The sequence below is a fragment of the Tursiops truncatus genome, chromosome 15 (genome assembly GCF_011762595.2).
Source record: "Tursiops truncatus isolate mTurTru1 chromosome 15, mTurTru1.mat.Y, whole genome shotgun sequence".
NCBI classification, from domain to species: Eukaryota; Metazoa; Chordata; class Mammalia; order Artiodactyla; family Delphinidae; genus Tursiops; species Tursiops truncatus.
The window spans coordinates 36,519,233-36,535,116 of record NC_047048.1 but is presented as its reverse complement, the minus strand read 5'-3'; the positions used below and the strand labels follow the sequence as shown (position 1 = coordinate 36,535,116).

The 15,884-nt window shown below is 59.9% G+C and overlaps 3 protein-coding genes across 3 annotated transcripts; 2 read left to right on the top strand and 1 right to left on the bottom strand.

Annotated features, from left to right (window-relative positions):
• Positions 1-9: 9 nt before the first annotated feature.
• On the bottom strand, positions 10-5,270 carry NOXO1 (NADPH oxidase organizer 1). The gene is made up of 8 exons (XM_033841074.2): positions 2,601-5,270; positions 2,424-2,504; positions 2,168-2,243; positions 1,889-2,066; positions 1,566-1,747; positions 1,353-1,466; positions 606-723; positions 10-525 (listed from the first exon to the last, which is right to left on the bottom strand). The coding sequence occupies exons 1-8, from the start codon at positions 2,664-2,666 to the stop codon at positions 258-260; spliced, it is 1,083 nt and encodes a 360-aa protein (XP_033696965.1). The 5' UTR covers positions 2,667-5,270; the 3' UTR covers positions 10-257.
• A 165-nt stretch (positions 5,271-5,435) lies between these two features.
• Positions 5,436-7,500, top strand: GFER (growth factor, augmenter of liver regeneration). The gene is made up of 3 exons (XM_033841071.2): positions 5,436-5,786; positions 6,139-6,335; positions 7,267-7,500. Exons 1-3 carry the CDS (start codon positions 5,526-5,528, stop codon positions 7,427-7,429), a joined length of 621 nt encoding a protein of 206 aa, XP_033696962.1. The 5' UTR covers positions 5,436-5,525; the 3' UTR covers positions 7,430-7,500.
• SYNGR3 (synaptogyrin 3) lies at positions 6,202-15,410 on the top strand. The gene is made up of 5 exons (XM_033841072.2): positions 6,202-6,335; positions 10,740-11,307; positions 13,201-13,438; positions 13,696-13,838; positions 13,933-15,410. Exons 2-5 carry the CDS (start codon positions 11,209-11,211, stop codon positions 14,140-14,142), a joined length of 690 nt encoding a protein of 229 aa, XP_033696963.1. The 5' UTR covers positions 6,202-6,335; positions 10,740-11,208; the 3' UTR covers positions 14,143-15,410.
• The last annotated feature ends 474 nt before the right edge of the window (positions 15,411-15,884 follow it).

Below are 15,884 nucleotides of genomic sequence, written 5' to 3'. Positions count from 1 at the left end.
TTTGGCCCAAGATCCCCCAGTCCCTGCCCCTCAGCACAGACACTGGGTGGGGGTCAGTCAGGAGAACTTTACTCAGAAGACAAGGGAGAGTGTAGTCTCCTTGCCCCACCAGCCAGGGAGTCCCACCCTCAACTGCGCATCCCACAGCCCTGAGGCTGATGTGGCTGGCAGCCACCATCCTTGGGGTCTGGAGCCTCTGGCCTGCCGCTCCAGCTGTGGGGTGCACAGCGCAGCCCTCCACAACATGCCACACACTCTCAAGGGGGTCCGTGACACCCTGGGTCCTGCCCCAGTGCCTCACAGGTGATGGTGCAGCAGCAGCTCTGAATGGCACTCCGAGATGGTCGGGCAGGCACGGTAGGCGGCAGGGTCGTGGCCTGGGGGGACTTGGGGGAGCTTTGGGCCTCGCCCTCCCTGTCCTCACCACCATCTACCCTGAGGTGGAGCCATGGTCCACTGAGGAGTGTGCCCAGCCCATCAGGCTGCAGTATTGCAGCTGGGAGAAGACCAGTACGGCCTTGGAACCTGTGGGGGAGGGCGGGGTTTGGTTAGCACTGGGCCCTGCCTCTGTTAGACTGGGCCCACCAGAGCCCCACCCCACGTACCTGCACAGCCACCAACCACAGTCTGATGTTTCCAGCACACGCACGCGTGCCCCTGTGGTCACAGACAGCTCATCGGCTTGGCTGCTCTCGTAGGAATGGGAAGCACAGAACTGGTACCCTGGGAACGGATCCTTGGTGGTCACCACAGAGGCCAGGGCCCCACCTCTTAGTCCCTGCATCATCTCCTGCTGAATCACCACCTCTGGGCTCCCCTCTGGATCTCTGCTGACACCAGGGACCGCTTTAAAACCCAGTGCGGGGCTTCCCTGGTATCGCAGTGGTTAAGAATCTGCCTGCCAATGCAGGGGACATTGGTCCAGGAAGATCCCACATGCCGTGGAACTAAACCCACGTGCCACAGCTCCTGAGCCTGCACTCTAGAGCCCATGAGCCACAACTACTGAGGCCCGCGCACCTAGAGCCCGTACTCCACGACAAGAGAAGCCACTGCAATGAGAAACCTCTGCACCGCAAGGAAGAGTAGCCCCTGCTCGCTGCAACTAGAGAAAGCCTGTGCACAGCAACGAAGACCCAATGCAGCCAAAAATAATAAATAAGTAAATTAAATTAAAAAAAAAAACCCAGTGGGGCTCCGCCTCACTGTGGGGACCAAGCACACACTACAGGGCCACTGGTACCCGCTGGTCGTCCCAAGGCCTCATTCCCCTGGCTTGCGTGCTGCTTGTGACTCAGCTTTGCCGAACACAGCCCCGTGGTGGTGGGTGTGGGGAGGAGGGTTAGTCTCACCACTGCTCCCTAGGGACCATTCCCCATCTCGTCCCTGGCCCAGGGCCACCTCTTCCAAGTAGGGAGCAGGAAACCATGCCATCTGCTGGTCCTCATTCGCCACCAGCCACCAGCCTGTGCCCAAGATAAGGGCAGGGGGTGTTTTGGTTCCTGAGGCCCACTGGCATCCCAGGGGGCAGAAGGATGTGTCCCCAGATTCCCACCCAGGCCCACCTGAGGGGTGTCGCAGCAGCACATCTAGGGCCTCCTGGGCCCGAGCATGGAAGGGCTGGCCCCATGTGTCCTGGGTGCTGAAGGGCTGCAGACAGTGCAGGCTCTGAGCCTCCTGGCTGCGGATGGCAGGGCTGCCCGTGGGGCCTGGCAGGGGCTCTTGTGGGGCAGGCAGGATCACCAGGCTGGTGAGGGTGCAGGTGAGAGGTGGGATGTCCACCTGTCCATTCAGCCTCTAAGCCTCCCCTCATTGGCCCTTCCTCCACCCCGCCTCCCCCATATTCCAGATGTTTCTGCTGGCAGAGAGTTGGGGGTGGGTCAGGCACCTGCCAGCTGGCAGCACAGGCTCCAAGTCCATGGGTTGTGGTGCAAAGAAGCCAGTGAGCACCGGGCTGTGGGTCACACGCTCCCCTGTCGCCAGCAGCGCCCTTGAGTAGGTCTCCAGCAGCTGCAGGCGTGCCAGGCCTCTGCCAGTGCGGCCCCAGTGCACCAACAACGATGCATCTGTGGCCAGGATAGGGACTGACCGTGAGACACACACCCCAGGGCTCCCCACATCAGACTGCTGCTTCCCCCGCCCCTCCTGGGATCCTTACTGGCCTGACCTGTAAGCTTGGGGAGAATGCGGTCAGATCTCTGCAGCAGACCCGCCTCCACTGGAAAAGTCTCCTTGAGGGTTTTCTGAGGGCGAGAAGGGGCGTGTCAGTCTCCGAGGGCCCACTGTTCCCCTGGGAGGGCGGGGGTCCCTTTCCAGGATCTTAGGGGCTGGAAGCCCGAGTGGGCACAAGGGCAGGCAATGCGGGGTGGTCACGGGTGGGTCATGCAGTTGGGGGAAGTCAGGGTGGCTCCAAACTCACTCACATGGAGTCTCCTGAACTCCTCCCAGCTTCTTCGTGCAAAGGTGTCGCTGTCATCCGACCAGCACACGGAAAAGGCGAACATCTGTTAGATGAAATAGGTTGGGGGCTTCTTGGAGGCGCTAGGCCAGGAACTCCCTCCCTCCCCCTTGAGGCTGGCAGGGGTCCCATCAGTCCCGACCTGGAGCCTGTCTGTCTGTACCAGAGCTGCCCCGCTCACAGACACCGGGTGCCGGGGGCCTGCCATCGCTGTGGCTTCCCCAGATCTCCGTCACAGGTTTCTGGAGTCTGTCGGGTGTGGTCAAGCGTCCCACTGCCTCCCTGCCTACTTGGGGAGGAAGGGAGGGCTCGGGTACCCAGAAGACGGTTTGGAATTCCGGCGATGCCCCAGACCTGCCACGTCCTTGCTGCACTTCCCTGCCTGTGACTGGGTCCTTCACAGCTTCCTCACCGCACCCCTAGCCTGTAGAGGGGCAGGAGCACAGGGCTCCGTGGGTGGGAGGAGAAGCAAAGAAAGAGTGGAAGGGCTGGGGCTGGGACTGCGGCCTGAGGCCCTCCTGCTGGAGTCTGGCGGTGGGTGGAGAAGGAGGAGAAGGAAGGGCCATCAAAGTGCCGCCAGGCCTGGCCACACCTCCCGGCTCTCCCACACCCTGTGCAGTGCTGAGATCAGTCAGAGCCACCTGCCGGGTGTGCCCTTTGGCTCTTTGAACTCCCTGGGGAGCTAACAGCAGTCGTCATCTGGAACCAGTGACCCACTGTTAAAGGCTTTAAGTGCTTTGTTTGGCTTAATCCTCACATTGGAGGAAAGGTCTCTATAATGTCCCCAAATCACAGAGGAGGAAATTTGTGTTAAATGGATATTAACTGTCAGGGTTTCTTTCTTTATGTGTTGGGGAGAGGCGGACGTCACAGTTTTACCCCATAGGTTCCCCTGTGGTGGAGAGACTTGGGGCAGGATGAAGAGGGTCACCAGCGCTTGGGGGATGGGGGAAGTGGCGACTAGGACTGTTTTGAGAGCCATCTCTGAATTCATGATTTATCATAGTTTGTTGTAAACACAGCCTCTGAGATCAAGAGTGACCATCCCCCCACTAACTGGGGTGGTGAAGGGAAGGCCCTAGAATCCCCAGACAGGTGGTGTGCCCAGGTGCCCCACATCTCTGGACTGCTTCCTTATAGGGGAGATTTTTGGAGCCCCATCCAACCCTGGCACACAGTGGTTCTTCCCCCTGTTGGAGCCACCGGCTCTGTGTTGAGACTCCCTCTACCCCAAGCCCTCGAGGGAGGGGTCAGCCTCTATGGCATCCCTCCAGGAAACCACTCTGGCCTTGACAAAAGGCCTTTGTGTATCTGTCCAACCAGTGGCTCTCTCTGAAACCTTCAAACCTTCCCTAGTCTTGGCCCAGGCAATGAACACCTGTGGACATAGGCCTAATTTTTGCAAAGTGCCTTCAGCCCAGCTGTCACCTTGCCAATCTCAGTGGGGGCCACTGGCCTGGTAGGGTACAGGGTGGGACAGATCCTGCTCCCTTGGAAGACAGAGGAGAGAAGTGGGAGAAGGGCCAGCTTACTCACAGCCAGGGACCTAGAAAGATGCTGAGGCCTCTCCCTATGCCAACTGAGAGCCCCTGCTCTACACCCCCAACAACCTAGATCCTTTCCACTCTTTCTTTCTTGACACCCCCTACCTTCATCTCTCACCTGGACAACTACCAACAGCCCCATCCTCCCCCAAAGCCTGTGCTCCTCACACGCTCCCATGAAATCCACTCTTCAGAGGAATCTTTGCAAAACAGAAATGGGATCAGGCCAGGGTACCCTGCCCAAAACTTCCCAGCACCTTCCCAGGGTCCTCAGAATAAATTCCCAGCTGCCACGGCAGTTGATGAGGTCCTTGGTGGGTCCCTGGCCACCTCTGGATCTCTCCTCCGACCACCCTTCCCGGGTCCTGTCCCACTGGCCTTTCTGCCCATGCAAGTAGCCAAGATCCTCCTCCCTCCTGCCTTGGCCTTGACTGCCCTCCTCAGTTGATTCCTCATCCTTCAGGCCACTGCCTAAGTGTCACCTCCTCAAGGAGGCCTCCCAGATTTACCATGCCCTGTTCATGGCCCCCATCACAGTTTGTACCTGAACATTTATTAGTGTGACTCTTTTTTGTTTGTTTGGTTTTGTTTTTTCCGTCTTGACCACTGGACTATGAGCTGAGGAGGTCACGGACGGACAAATCTTGCTCCTTGCACAGACCAGTGCCTAGAACAGTGCTTAGAACAGATTAGGCACTACACAAATATTTGCAGAATGAATTAATGTACATATGGAAGCAGAGGTATCCCTGAGGCCACTCCCGACGTGGGTTTAACCTCTTCAAGTAGGCTGTAGGATTCGGGGCGGGGGGCGGGGGAGAGAGGCTGCTCGGTACTCGCGGGAGCCCAGAGACGCACCTCCTCCTTTGCAGGCACGGCCCTGCCCCGCGTTGCCAGGCGCCCGTTGCCATGGCGCCGGTCGCCAAAGTGGAACCCGTGGACCCCCAGCACCAACAGCACGCCCTCTGTGCGCTCACGGCCCAGCTGGGCGCTCCCCCAACTGAGGGCACAGAGCCGCGGGCACGCGGGACGGTCAGAGAGGAGCAATGGGGGCATCGAAGACCGTAACACGGACGTGGCCGAGGCCGCAGCCCGAGGCCGCGGCACGGCCAGGGCGCGTCTTCCACAGCACGCTGCTCTTCTACTGGAGGAGGCTGGAGCGCAGACACGGACGACGCAGGTCGGGCACAGGCCGTGGAACGAGGCCCAGGGGCGCGGCCAGGACTCGGGCCTCCGGTTCCGCGCACACCCCGACCCGGGTCTCCGACGCGTCCTTAGCCCGGACCCCTGTCTCTGCCGCTTCCCGGCCGCAGACCAATGCCCCCAGCCCCGCCTCCATGCCGGATACCGCCCCGGGCCCCGCCCCCACCCCCGGCCCCGGCTCAGCCCCGGCGCCCGCGCCCGCGGCGCGCGCGCCCGGCTCCTGTAGCCGCGCCCTGGCGGCTGCGCGCGCGCTGGCCTGGAGGCCGACTTGGAAGCCCATCTGGAGGCCGACCTGGCCCGGCAGGCATTGCGCGGGCAACATGGCGGCGCCCGGCGAGCGGGGGAGTTTCGGCGGTGGGAACCTATTCTCCTTCCTACCCGGCGGCGCGCGCTCCGAGGTGATGGACGACCTGGTGACGGACGCGCGCGGCCGGGGCGCGGGGCGGAGAGATTCCGCCTCTTCGGCCCGGACGCCATCCCAGGCGCCGGCCTCCGATTCTCAGGTCGCCGAGGACGCCTCCCGGAGGCTGCCCTGCCGGGCCTGCGTGGACTTCAAGTCGTGGATGCGGACACAGCAGAAGGTGCAGATGCGGGGGGGCGCCACCTCCCCTCAGAGGCCCGCGAGCCCTGCTGACTCCTAGCCCCGGCCCCCACACCTTGTTCTCAAGCACCCCGGGCCGACTTCCCAAGGCCCAGGCCGAGCGTTCCCACAGGCCCTAGGCCTGAGAGACTTTGCCTCCCGGGTTTGGCTGTTCCTAAACCTTGCCGCCAAGGTAGCCCAGGCCTTTCGGCTCTTAGCCACATGTGGGCTGGATCGGCCTCAGGACTTGTGTCTCCAGTCAGCGGACCTGCGGCTGGTGGGGGAAAAAGGGGAGCTTTGTAGGTTTCTGGTTGGGGAAAACCGAACTGACCCTTGTCGGCCTCTTTCCGCAGCGGGACAGCAAGTTTAGGGAAGATTGTCCTCCGGATCGCGAGGAACTGGGCCGCCACAGCTGGTCTGTCCTCCATACCCTGGCGGCCTACTATCCCGACCTGCCCACCCCAGAACAGCAGCAAGATATGGCTCAGTTCATACATTTATTTTCCAAGTTTTACCCGTGTGAGGAGTGTGCTGAAGACATAAGGAAAAGGTAAGTTGTGTCTGCACAGTCTGCAGGCAGCAGAGCATCCCACCTGGAGCCTGGGCCTGGGGCCCCTGGCTGATGTCATAAAGGGGAGCCTAGAGAAATAAGATGCAGAGGTGGCAGAGGGTTGCTGAGAGCAGGGACCACCAACAGAGAAGGGATTGGATCATCTGAGCCATCTTCTTCCTCCTCAAAGGCCAAGCTGTTTGGGGCTGCTGCTGGGTACTGCTTCTTCCTGCAGCCACAATGCTCCCAGGGAGGGCTTCCCTCATAAGATCCCTTGCTTAGCACTGATGGAGGCTCTGGCAGGTTTCGGAGGACTCCACTTTGCCTAACTTCTGGAGCAGAACTGCCAATTTCAAGACCTTGGGAACTCATTGCTGTTGCTTCCAGGAGCCACCTTTTTTTCACTGGGGAGCCCAAGAACTGTTGTTTGGCACCCATGGCATTTCTGGGCTGGATGTGGGGGGCAGGGCAGCCCTTGCTGTTTGAAGCCTGGGCATTTAGAACAAGGTCTCTTGCTGAGCTGATGCAGCAGGGCCACAGGTGCTAAGAAACAGATCTGTTTTTCAGTTTTGCCTTTATGCCAACCCCACCCCTTCCACACACTGCCTGGGGCCAGGGATGCTGGGGTGAGGATTCCTGATTGTTACCAGGTTGTAAAGTTGAGACCTCTGCCTCAATGTCTTGCCCAGGGCTCTTGCCAGGGTTTGCAAAGCTCCCGAGGTGAGGGTTTGAGCAGGCCTAGGAGTCCACCAGGCCTTGCTGCTGCAGGGTCTGCCCCCTTCTGGGAATTCAGAGCATGAGGGCACTTCTGGGTGTAGCTCACAGCAGTGCCCCAGCTCTCCTCCCTGAATTGAGCAGGCAAGGATCTGGTGGGGCGGGGACAGTGGGAGCACTGCCTGCCATCCTTCTCCTTGTGCTCCCCCACACGCAGGATATGCAGGAACCAGCCAGACACTCGCACTCGGGCCTGCTTCACCCAGTGGCTATGCCGCCTGCACAACGAGGTGAACCGCAAGCTAGGCAAGCCGGACTTCAACTGCTCGCTGGTGGACGAGCGTTGGCGAGACGGCTGGAAGGACGGCTCCTGTGACTAGAGGGCAGCCAGAGCCTGTAGGCGGCCTGGCCAGAGAGGGTGGGGCTTATTAAAGTGCGTGTCAGAGCCAAAGCCTGCCTTGTCTCAGTTGGGTGGTCCCCAGATGCTACCCGTGGAGCCCTTTCCCTCTCAGGTTCTGAGTGTAAGTGGGGGTACCCGTTGCAGGCACCCCGATGGCCTCCTCCTCAACCCGCGCCCCGTGGTGCTGCAGGTGAAGGAGGCAGGAGCAGCCTAGGCTGTCCCTTCCTTAGGATTTGGCCTCCTGCCCACTTGACACCCTGCTGCCTACTTCCCCGCACAGGAAGGTGACAGGCCTGGCTGGGCTCCCCTGTCTCGCCCCTCCGGGCCAGGCCACTGTCTCCCCATCTTGTAGCTAGGGACAGCTAGGGGTACAACAGGGACAGTAGCTGCAGAGGCTGTGTGCCATTTGCACTTCAGGAAAGAGGCCTGGGGGCTGAGCTCTGCTGTGCGCCTTCTGTCTGGCTCATGGTCTCACAGAGCCGTCCCAGGCCTGTCAGAGGAGGCTCCGTGGAGCTTGAGACCAAAAATAAAATGCTGGAGAAGTAACTGAAGACCTGGCCTCAGTGTGTTTTGTGCTGGGATTTGCAGCGATGGACAGGGCCTGCCCTCGTCCCTCTGTGGTCTCCTGCTTCCTCCTATCTGGGTTCTGGCTCCTTAGGAAGAGGGAGCAGTTCCAAGGCAAGGGTGGGCCAGGATGTTCCAGGAACACCAAGGAGGCTGAGTTGCTGGAGCCAAGGGAGGATCAGAGAGGTGAGGGGAGGTCACATGGCAGGAGGTCCTCAAGGCCCCAGCAAGGATGTGGTTTTAACACCCAGCTCCCATGGAACATAGTGGAGGGTTTGGAGCAGAGGAACAGCAAAATGTGACTTTTGAAAGGTCCCTCTGGCTGTTGAGCTGGAATGAGGCAGGTGTGGGCGAGAGGAGGGGGGGCAGATACCCCTGTGGCAGCCGAGAGGGAAGCTCGCCCCAGGATGAGTGGGAGGCCTCACTGGCTACACTCTGAAGGTGGAGCCCAAGGTGGCTGTGGGGTTCTGGCCGCTGGAAGGAGGGAGTTGCCCAGTGTATCAGTGAGATGTGGAAGGCTGTTGAGTGGAGCAGGTTTGGGGGTGACCTGCACCCAGGTTTTGGGCCTTCACACACCCTCTCAGCCACACCTGCTCCCAGGCACTGGCTCCCAGCTGGAATGGCCCAGCAACAGTGCGCCGTACCCCTGTGGTTGTACAGCTCTCACCTCTCCCCATAGTGTCTCGGCTCCTCCCTGGGCAGGGGCCAACCTTTGGCACAGCCTCCTTGGCATCTTTACCCCACTGGCCCCACGGGGGTGCTGGCTTCCTCAGGGGCTGCCCAAGGGGCCAGGTTACATAAAGAAATAGGAGGCAGGGAGCAACCAGCAGAGAAGTCACTGCTCTTTCCTCCTACAGATGGACGTCCCCAGCACAGGGCTTGTCTCTGGCCTTTCCCGAGTCACCTGTGCGCTGGGAGCCAGCAAAGTTGTGGTCAGCTCAGGAGCACGCCGTCCATGTTTGCTCTCCCTCCTTCCCTGCCTCACTTTCCTTTTTCCCTAACTCTGGCTTCCCCAAAGTTTCACCTCCCAATAAAACTCTTTAACTTTGCCACAGATTCTGTTTTCCAGGGTATCCAGGCTAAGATGAGTGGGACTGTAGTTCAAGGGAAAATTCTGGCTCAAGTTGTTAGCATGGAGACCAAGACAGTGAGCATAGAGCAGGGAGAAGAGCCCCAGGACCATGCCCTGGGACCCCTAAGGCTCAAAGGTCACAGATGGAACAAGAGGAGGGAACCAGAAAGAGATAACAAGAAAGGGCCCATGAAGTAGGTGGAACACGAGGAGAGGGTGACATCACAAGTATTTCTAGGAGGATGGGGACAGGATGGCAGTGGCTGCATTGCCCCTGGGACTAAAGGGAGCAGTGATAGCTGGAGGGGAAGTGGGCTCAGGAATGGAGCAGGTTTAGGTACTGATGTAAATGATCAAGTAAAAGGGGGAAATGAATGATGCATGAGACAGAGAGGAAACTGTCACTGACAGGGGAGAGGTGATAGGATTGGATGCAGTGTCATGGAGTCAACTAGTGGGTGGCACTTCTGGCTACACCTGCCCTGGCACAGTAGGGATCTGGATTTGAATCCCAGCTCTTCACTTTCTAAGTGTGATGAAGGAACTCAACCAGTCTGCCTTTTGTTTGTTCGTTTAAATTTATTTATTTATTTATTTATTTTTTATTTATCTACGGCTGCGTTGGGTCCTCGCTGTGCACGGGCTTTCTTTTAGTTGTGGTGAGCGGGGGCTATTCATCATTGCAGTGCGTGGGCTTCTCATTGCAGTGGCTTCTCTTGTGGAGCACGGGCTCCAGGCACACGGGCTTCAGTAGTTGTGGCTCGCGGGCTTAGTTGCTCCGTGGCATGTGAGCCCTTCCCAGACCAGGGCTCGAACCCGTGACCCCTGCATTGGCAGGCGGATTCTAAACCATTGTGCCACCGGGGAGCCCTTTTTTTTTTTTTTTTTTAATTTGGCCAACTGTGCAGCTTGCAAGATCCTAGTTACCCGACCATGGATCAAACCCGGGCCCTCCGCAGTGAAAGCGTGAGTCCTAACCACTGGACCACCAGGGAATTCCCACTTGCCTATTTACCATCTGAAGAATGGCAGTAAAACAGTCCCTGCCTCCACAGGTCGTGGTGAAACACCTGGCACTGTAAATGCTCAACAAATGCAGACTTTCCTCAATGTCCTAGACAGAAACAGGAGTCATCTGGGCCCCTGCCAGGCTGGCCTGGAAGGAACATGCAGGAAGGGACCTTGTCTAACCTGGAGCTGGGCCATCTGTGGTGAAGACCCAGCGGGGGTGCTGGGAAGCTAGGTACCCACTCTTCCAACTCCCCATCTCTGATGCTTCTCCCCACTCCTCGGCCCAAAACTAAATATGTCAGCAGAAAGTCAGTTGGGGAGACCCAGGAGTGTGCAGGGCTCAGTGAGCACCCTCGGAATGACAACATCCAACCACAGGAAAAGAGCAGAGATGCCCCAACTCCCACCCATGTGTGCCTCTGGGCTCTGCCTGCCTGGACAAGTGCCCCTGAGGGCAGAGGCCATCCTCCCTCCCTGTTAGGGAGGATAGAATGTGAAGGAGAAGCTAGGGTGCAGTGGGAAGTCATGGGAAAGGCCCCAGTAACCTCCCTCTGGTCTATGGGGACCAGAGGCAGGAAGCTGGGTTCCCTTTCCCTGAGGGCTGGGGGAGACGCTGGAGCCCTTGGACCTGTTACCTCCTTAGGCACTCAGGAAAGGGCCCTGTACAGAGGAGTGGGGTCATGTCGGTCTGTCCACCCACGTGGCTACGGCAAAGGCTGAGCCCAGTGTCCACCTGCCCTGCTGACTCCTGACTACTTGTGAGTGGCCGTGGGGGACTCAGCCCCTTGACCCCGCCTCCTGATGGGGACCTGGCGGATGGTCTCCATCTCGGACCCTGGTCTTGCGGTGAGAGTGGGTGGGGTGGGGTGGAAGGTGGGCAAGGTGGAGGGAGGTGAGTGCTCCAGCCTTGCGCGCGTGGACCAGAGGGAGGGGTGTAGGCTCGGTCCCGCCCCGCGCGCCCCCGCCGCGGCCGGCGCGCACTCCCGGAAGGCGGCGACGGCAGCGGCAGCACTGGCAGCATCGGCAGCAGCCCCGGGCGGCCTCGGGTGGGGTCGGCCCGACGGACAGAAGGACAGAGGGCGCCGGGGACACGCGGCCCGCCCGGGCTGGCCATGGAGGGAGCCTCGTTCGGCGCGGGACGCGCAGGGGCCACCCTGGACCCTGTGAGCTTCGCGCGGCGGCCCCAGACCCTGCTGCGGATCGCGTCCTGGGTGAGTGGCCCCGGCCCAAGCCCCGCCCCGATACCCCGTCCCACTTCGCCTCGCCTCCCTCATCCCTATCACCTGCCTCTAGCCCCCTTCCTCATCCTTGACGGCCCCTCCCCCGCCGGCCGCAGGTTGGGGTGACGTCACCGGACAGGGCGCGCCCACCTGCGGGCGGGGGAGGGGCCGGCGGCGACAGCCGGGTACCTTGAGAGGTCACTGCCCGCCGCACCCACCTCTCAATTCTTCCTTAGGTCTAACTCAATCCCCTTCCTCAGCCCTCGCTCGGTTTTTCATGTGCTTACACCCTGGAAGCGGGCACAGGGGTGGGGGCAGGATTCGCGGAGGGGCTTGAGCGCTCAGCCTCAGCACGAGTAAGGGCTACCGGAGCCAAGAGAATCAGGCAGAGCCTACCCCCTACTTCTGCACGCACATCCTCCTGGCTCCTTCGAAGGGAGCTGGCCATTCCCAGGCCCCCCAGTTGCAGTTGTGAGTTGGGGGGTGTGCTCTGGGATTCCTCTGAGTGGGGCAGCTGGAAGGGGCTCTACACTGAGAAGGCTTCCTGGAGGTGGTGTGGGAGGGGCAGATTTAGAGGCAGCCTAGCCTACTGGGGCAACCTTAGGCCCAGTGGCCTGCTCCTCCTTCCCATCCCTCCAGGCAGGAGAGATGGAAGGTGGAATGCTGAGTTCTGGGTTTTGTCCACCTGGTGGTGGCTGGTGGTGGCGCGTACTCACCTGTGTTCCAGGAGGGCGGTGCCCAGAGTGGGGCAGGGGCCCTTGGGTGGAGTGACTGGCCAGACCAGGAAGTAGGGACCCTACGTTCTGGTCCCAGCTTTGACCTGACTTGTGGACCAATCTGGGTACGTGTCCATATCTTGCACCTTGGTTTCACTCTTGACTAAGTCTCTAGGAGCTGGGGCTGGAAAGGAGAGAAATGAAGTTGAAATTAGAGGTCTTTTTTTTAGAAATATAGGGCTGCCCAGAGCTCAAAGAGCAGCTTCTGGTTTAAAAGGACTGTGGTCCACACTCCTTTGCCTCCAGCCCTCGTGGGCACAGGGCACTGAGGTTTGACTGAACCCCAGAGGTCAACAGTGTCGCCTTTTAAGCCCAAGCATGTATGGATGGTGTTAATTAGCCACAGTCATGTGGGGCCATCATCCCTGGAGTGCCCACAAAGTGCAGGATGGTGGGTATTATTCCTGTCCCCAGCACCCCATGAGTTGTGCCTGCTACATTTGGCATGCTAAGAAACGAGGCTGCACAGCTCCCAAATGCTGAGGGTAGGTTCCACTCAGGTCCTGGCTGACAGCTCTGTGCAGCTGACCTTCTGCTGCCTGCCCCCCCTCCCCATACTCCCACCCTTCTTGCTTGACTCCACATCTACTTCCCCTAGCCCTGCTGACTCAGGCCTGGGGATCACTGGTCCAGGTGAAAGCTCCTGTTCCCACACTCTGGAGTGGGCCATGGGGGACACTACGGGCTCCACAAGATACAGAGGACCCAGCTTGAATGTCAGCCCTGGCTTTTATCAACCATGCAACCCTCCACAAGGCACTTCACTTGTTGGAGCCCCGATTTCCCCATCTACAAAGAGGATAAGAGCAGTGGCACTCTTGTGGTTGTTTGGGAGGATTCCATGAGCAAACACATGTAGCCATTTTACGCACAGTGCCTGGGCACAGTTGATGCTCACTAAATGGTATGTTTTGTCCATACTTACTAAACTTGAGGTAGATATTAAGGGAGGGGGTCCCCGAAGACCCCCACCCAGAGATAGATCCTGTGCTGCAGGGGAACGCAGGGACACTCCCGAGGGCATGGGCACTCACGGTGGGCTAGGAGACCTCGGGCCTCGACCAGGAAGGGGCCATCGCAGGGCCTTGAGCGCTCCCACCGCCCACAGGTGTTCTCCATCGCCGTCTTCGGGCCCATAGTCAACGAGGGCTACGTGAACGCCGACAGCGGCCCGGAGCTGCGCTGCGTCTTCAACGGCAACGCGGGTGCCTGCCGCTTCGGCGTCGCGCTCGGCCTTGGGGCCTTCTTCGCCTGCGCCGCGTTCCTGCTGCTCGACGTGCGCTTCCAGCAGATCAGCAGCGTCCGCGACCGTCGCCGCGCGGTGCTGCTGGACCTGGGCTTCTCAGGTAGGCGGGGCCGTGAGGGGCAGGGCCTGGGGGAGCGCGCGGGGCTTCTCGGGTGGGCGGAGTCGGGAGGGCGGGCTTCGGGGCGGGGCCAGAGGGAGCGCGTAGATTCTCAGCCGATTGGGGCGGGGACAGGTCCGGGCGGGGCGGGAGTGGGCGGGACGGGTCGGGTTCTCGGTCTGCGGATTCTCCTTCCCGGCAGAGCTGGGCCGGGCGTCTCGGTGCAGCATCCCTTGACCCGCCCGCCCACCTGCCCGCAGGGCTCTGGTCCTTCCTGTGGTTCGTGGGCTTTTGTTTCCTCACCAACCAGTGGCAGCGCACGGCGCCCGGGCCGGGCACGACGCAGGCGGCAGACGCGGCGCGGGCCGCCATTGCCTTCAGCTTCTTCTCCATCCTCAGCTGGGTGAGTGCGGCCGGCGGCCTGCGGCCGGCAGGGACTGGGGCCAGGTAAGGGTCGGGGCAGGGTCGGCCCTGGCTGACCCCGGACTCCCCCTCAGGCGGCGCTTACCGTGAAGGCCCTGCAGCGGTTCCGTCTGGGCACCGACATGTCGCTCTTTGCCACCGAACAGCTGGGTGCTGGGGCGGGCCAGACCTACCCAGGCTACCCAGTGGGCAGCGGTGTGGAGGGCACCGAGACCTACCAGAGCCCGCCCTTCACCGAGACTCTGGACACCAGCCCCAAAGGGTACCAGGTTCCTGCCTACTAGTGGCCAGCAGGCCCAGACCAAGGCACAAAGGCTGCCCCACCAATGCAGGATCCAAGGCTTCCTGGGACCTCCCTCAGGTCCTCCTGGCCCAGCAGCAACGTGTGGATGCTGTGGGCCATCTGGGGCCAAGAGAGGGTAGCCTCCAGGGTGCCTGGGCTGTTCCCCCCAAGTTCCTCCAGTCCCTTTAGTCCCCAGCCCAGGGCCAGAGGTCCTGAGGAGAGAACAGCACAGCCCTGGGCACGTGTCCTTCAGCCTCCAGTGGACCAGCCTAGGCAGCGGGCCATTCCCCTCATGAGCCAGCCAGGCAGGGCTCACCTGTACACTCTGGTGTCAGGGGTGCAGCTGCCCTCCATAGCCAGATGCAGGGGCTGCCCTGGACTGGGGGTGACTGGGGGAAGGGACACCACCCTCACCCCGTGGCCACTGTTCCCCATCCCCTGTCCCTGTGGGTAGTGGTGGTCCTTGCTCTGTCCTGGTGGTTCACCCTGTAGGGCCATGTGCTCTGTCTGGAGCCTCCCTCCATTTCCTCTTACAGGCTCACTAGAGTAGCCCAGCCCTGTCGATGTTGTGATTGTGGTCAAGTCTTCAGGTTTCACCTCGTAGTTCCCCACAAGCAGCCCCTCTTTTCTGTGGCCCCAGCTCCGGCCCTTACCTGCCTTGGCCCAGGCCCTTGCTGGGGTGCGGGCAGCTCTGGCCAGGAAAGCACAACATGGCTGTAGGCCTGGGCATCAGCCCTCTCCCAGCCCTTCAGTAAGACCTTGCCCAAGGGAGGCTCCAGACATCTGGGTGCCCAGCAGGACACACCCCTCACGAGGAGAGAGGCCTAGAGGCTTCACCTTCCCACCGTGCCCTGGAGACAGCCATTCCCCGCAAACCCCTTTACCTCGGCTCCCTGGACTAGTCCCTCAGCTCCCCACACTGCACCCCATTTTAAGGCCCAGCCCAAGGTTGGGGGTCCCTTTGCATAGCTGAGTACTCATGCATTGCTCAAAGCTGGCTTTTCACATTAAGTCAATACCAAATGTGGTTGCCACATTACATTTTTACAGACAGTCGCCTCCCTCTGGAGTTGCAGTTGAGTGACAACCCTGTACATTGTAGCATAGACCAATTATTTGTGGCTATTTAAGTGAACATGTTTACAATTTTTGTATATATGAGTCTCTCCCTCCCTCTTCTGAAAGAACAATCTGTGATTGTGTATTTTCAGTGTCCCATGTTCCAACTGCAGCTTCTTTACAATAAAGACTGTAAATGAGTTTACTGTGGCCCAGACACTCTTGGAATCCTTTCTACTCCTGCCCCTCCAGTGCCAGAGGTTGGGACCTGAGGGGCACCAGGGCCAAGAATCCAGAAAGGGGCACAGGGAGGTGGAGACCAGGCTGATGCCCATGTTCTGGAGAGTGCTGGGGAAAGCAGTCGTGATTTCTCCAGATGTCTGCTTCTTACCGCCTTCTGCTCCTGGGAGACCACCATGTGTACCATGCAGCATCCAGAGCCACATTCCCTGGCCAACTGCCCTTTGGGGATTTCCCCAGCTTGGTCTTGTTTACTTTTGAATTTGTCTATTGGGATTCTTATCTGTTACTTTTTCATTTCTGACTTATTGGTTAATAACATTCTGGTTGAATGAAGCAGGTAAGAGCTGGAGCTGGAATGCTGGCTTGGCCGTGTTCAGGCTTGGTCTTTCTGGGCAAGTCTCTCAGCTTGTCTGTGCCTCAGGCTCCCCTTCCGGAAAAGTG

Bases quoted from the DNA above. Each gene is read 5' to 3' on its own strand.
- NOXO1 (XM_033841074.2), bottom strand. From the start codon at position 2,666: ATGGCAGGCCCCCGGCACCCGGTGTCTGTGAGCGGGGCAGCTCTGGTA. The intron at 1,748-1,888 runs GTGCCTGACCCA...CACCCTCACCAG, and splicing joins CCTGTGCTGCCAGCTGGCAG to CCTGGTGATCCTGCCTGCCC. The intron at 1,467-1,565 runs GTGGGCCTGGGT...TCTTGGGCACAG, and splicing joins GCTGCTGCGACACCCCTCAG to GCTGGTGGCTGGTGGCGAAT.
- GFER (XM_033841071.2), top strand. From the start codon at position 5,526: ATGGCGGCGCCCGGCGAGCGGGGGAGTTTCGGCGGTGGGAACCTATTC. The intron at 5,787-6,138 runs GTGCAGATGCGG...CTCTTTCCGCAG, and splicing joins GGATGCGGACACAGCAGAAG to CGGGACAGCAAGTTTAGGGA. The intron at 6,336-7,266 runs GTAAGTTGTGTC...CCCCACACGCAG, and splicing joins GCTGAAGACATAAGGAAAAG to GATATGCAGGAACCAGCCAG.
- SYNGR3 (XM_033841072.2), top strand. From the start codon at position 11,209: ATGGAGGGAGCCTCGTTCGGCGCGGGACGCGCAGGGGCCACCCTGGAC. The intron at 11,308-13,200 runs GTGAGTGGCCCC...CACCGCCCACAG, and splicing joins TGCTGCGGATCGCGTCCTGG to GTGTTCTCCATCGCCGTCTT. The intron at 13,839-13,932 runs GTGAGTGCGGCC...ACTCCCCCTCAG, and splicing joins TCTTCTCCATCCTCAGCTGG to GCGGCGCTTACCGTGAAGGC.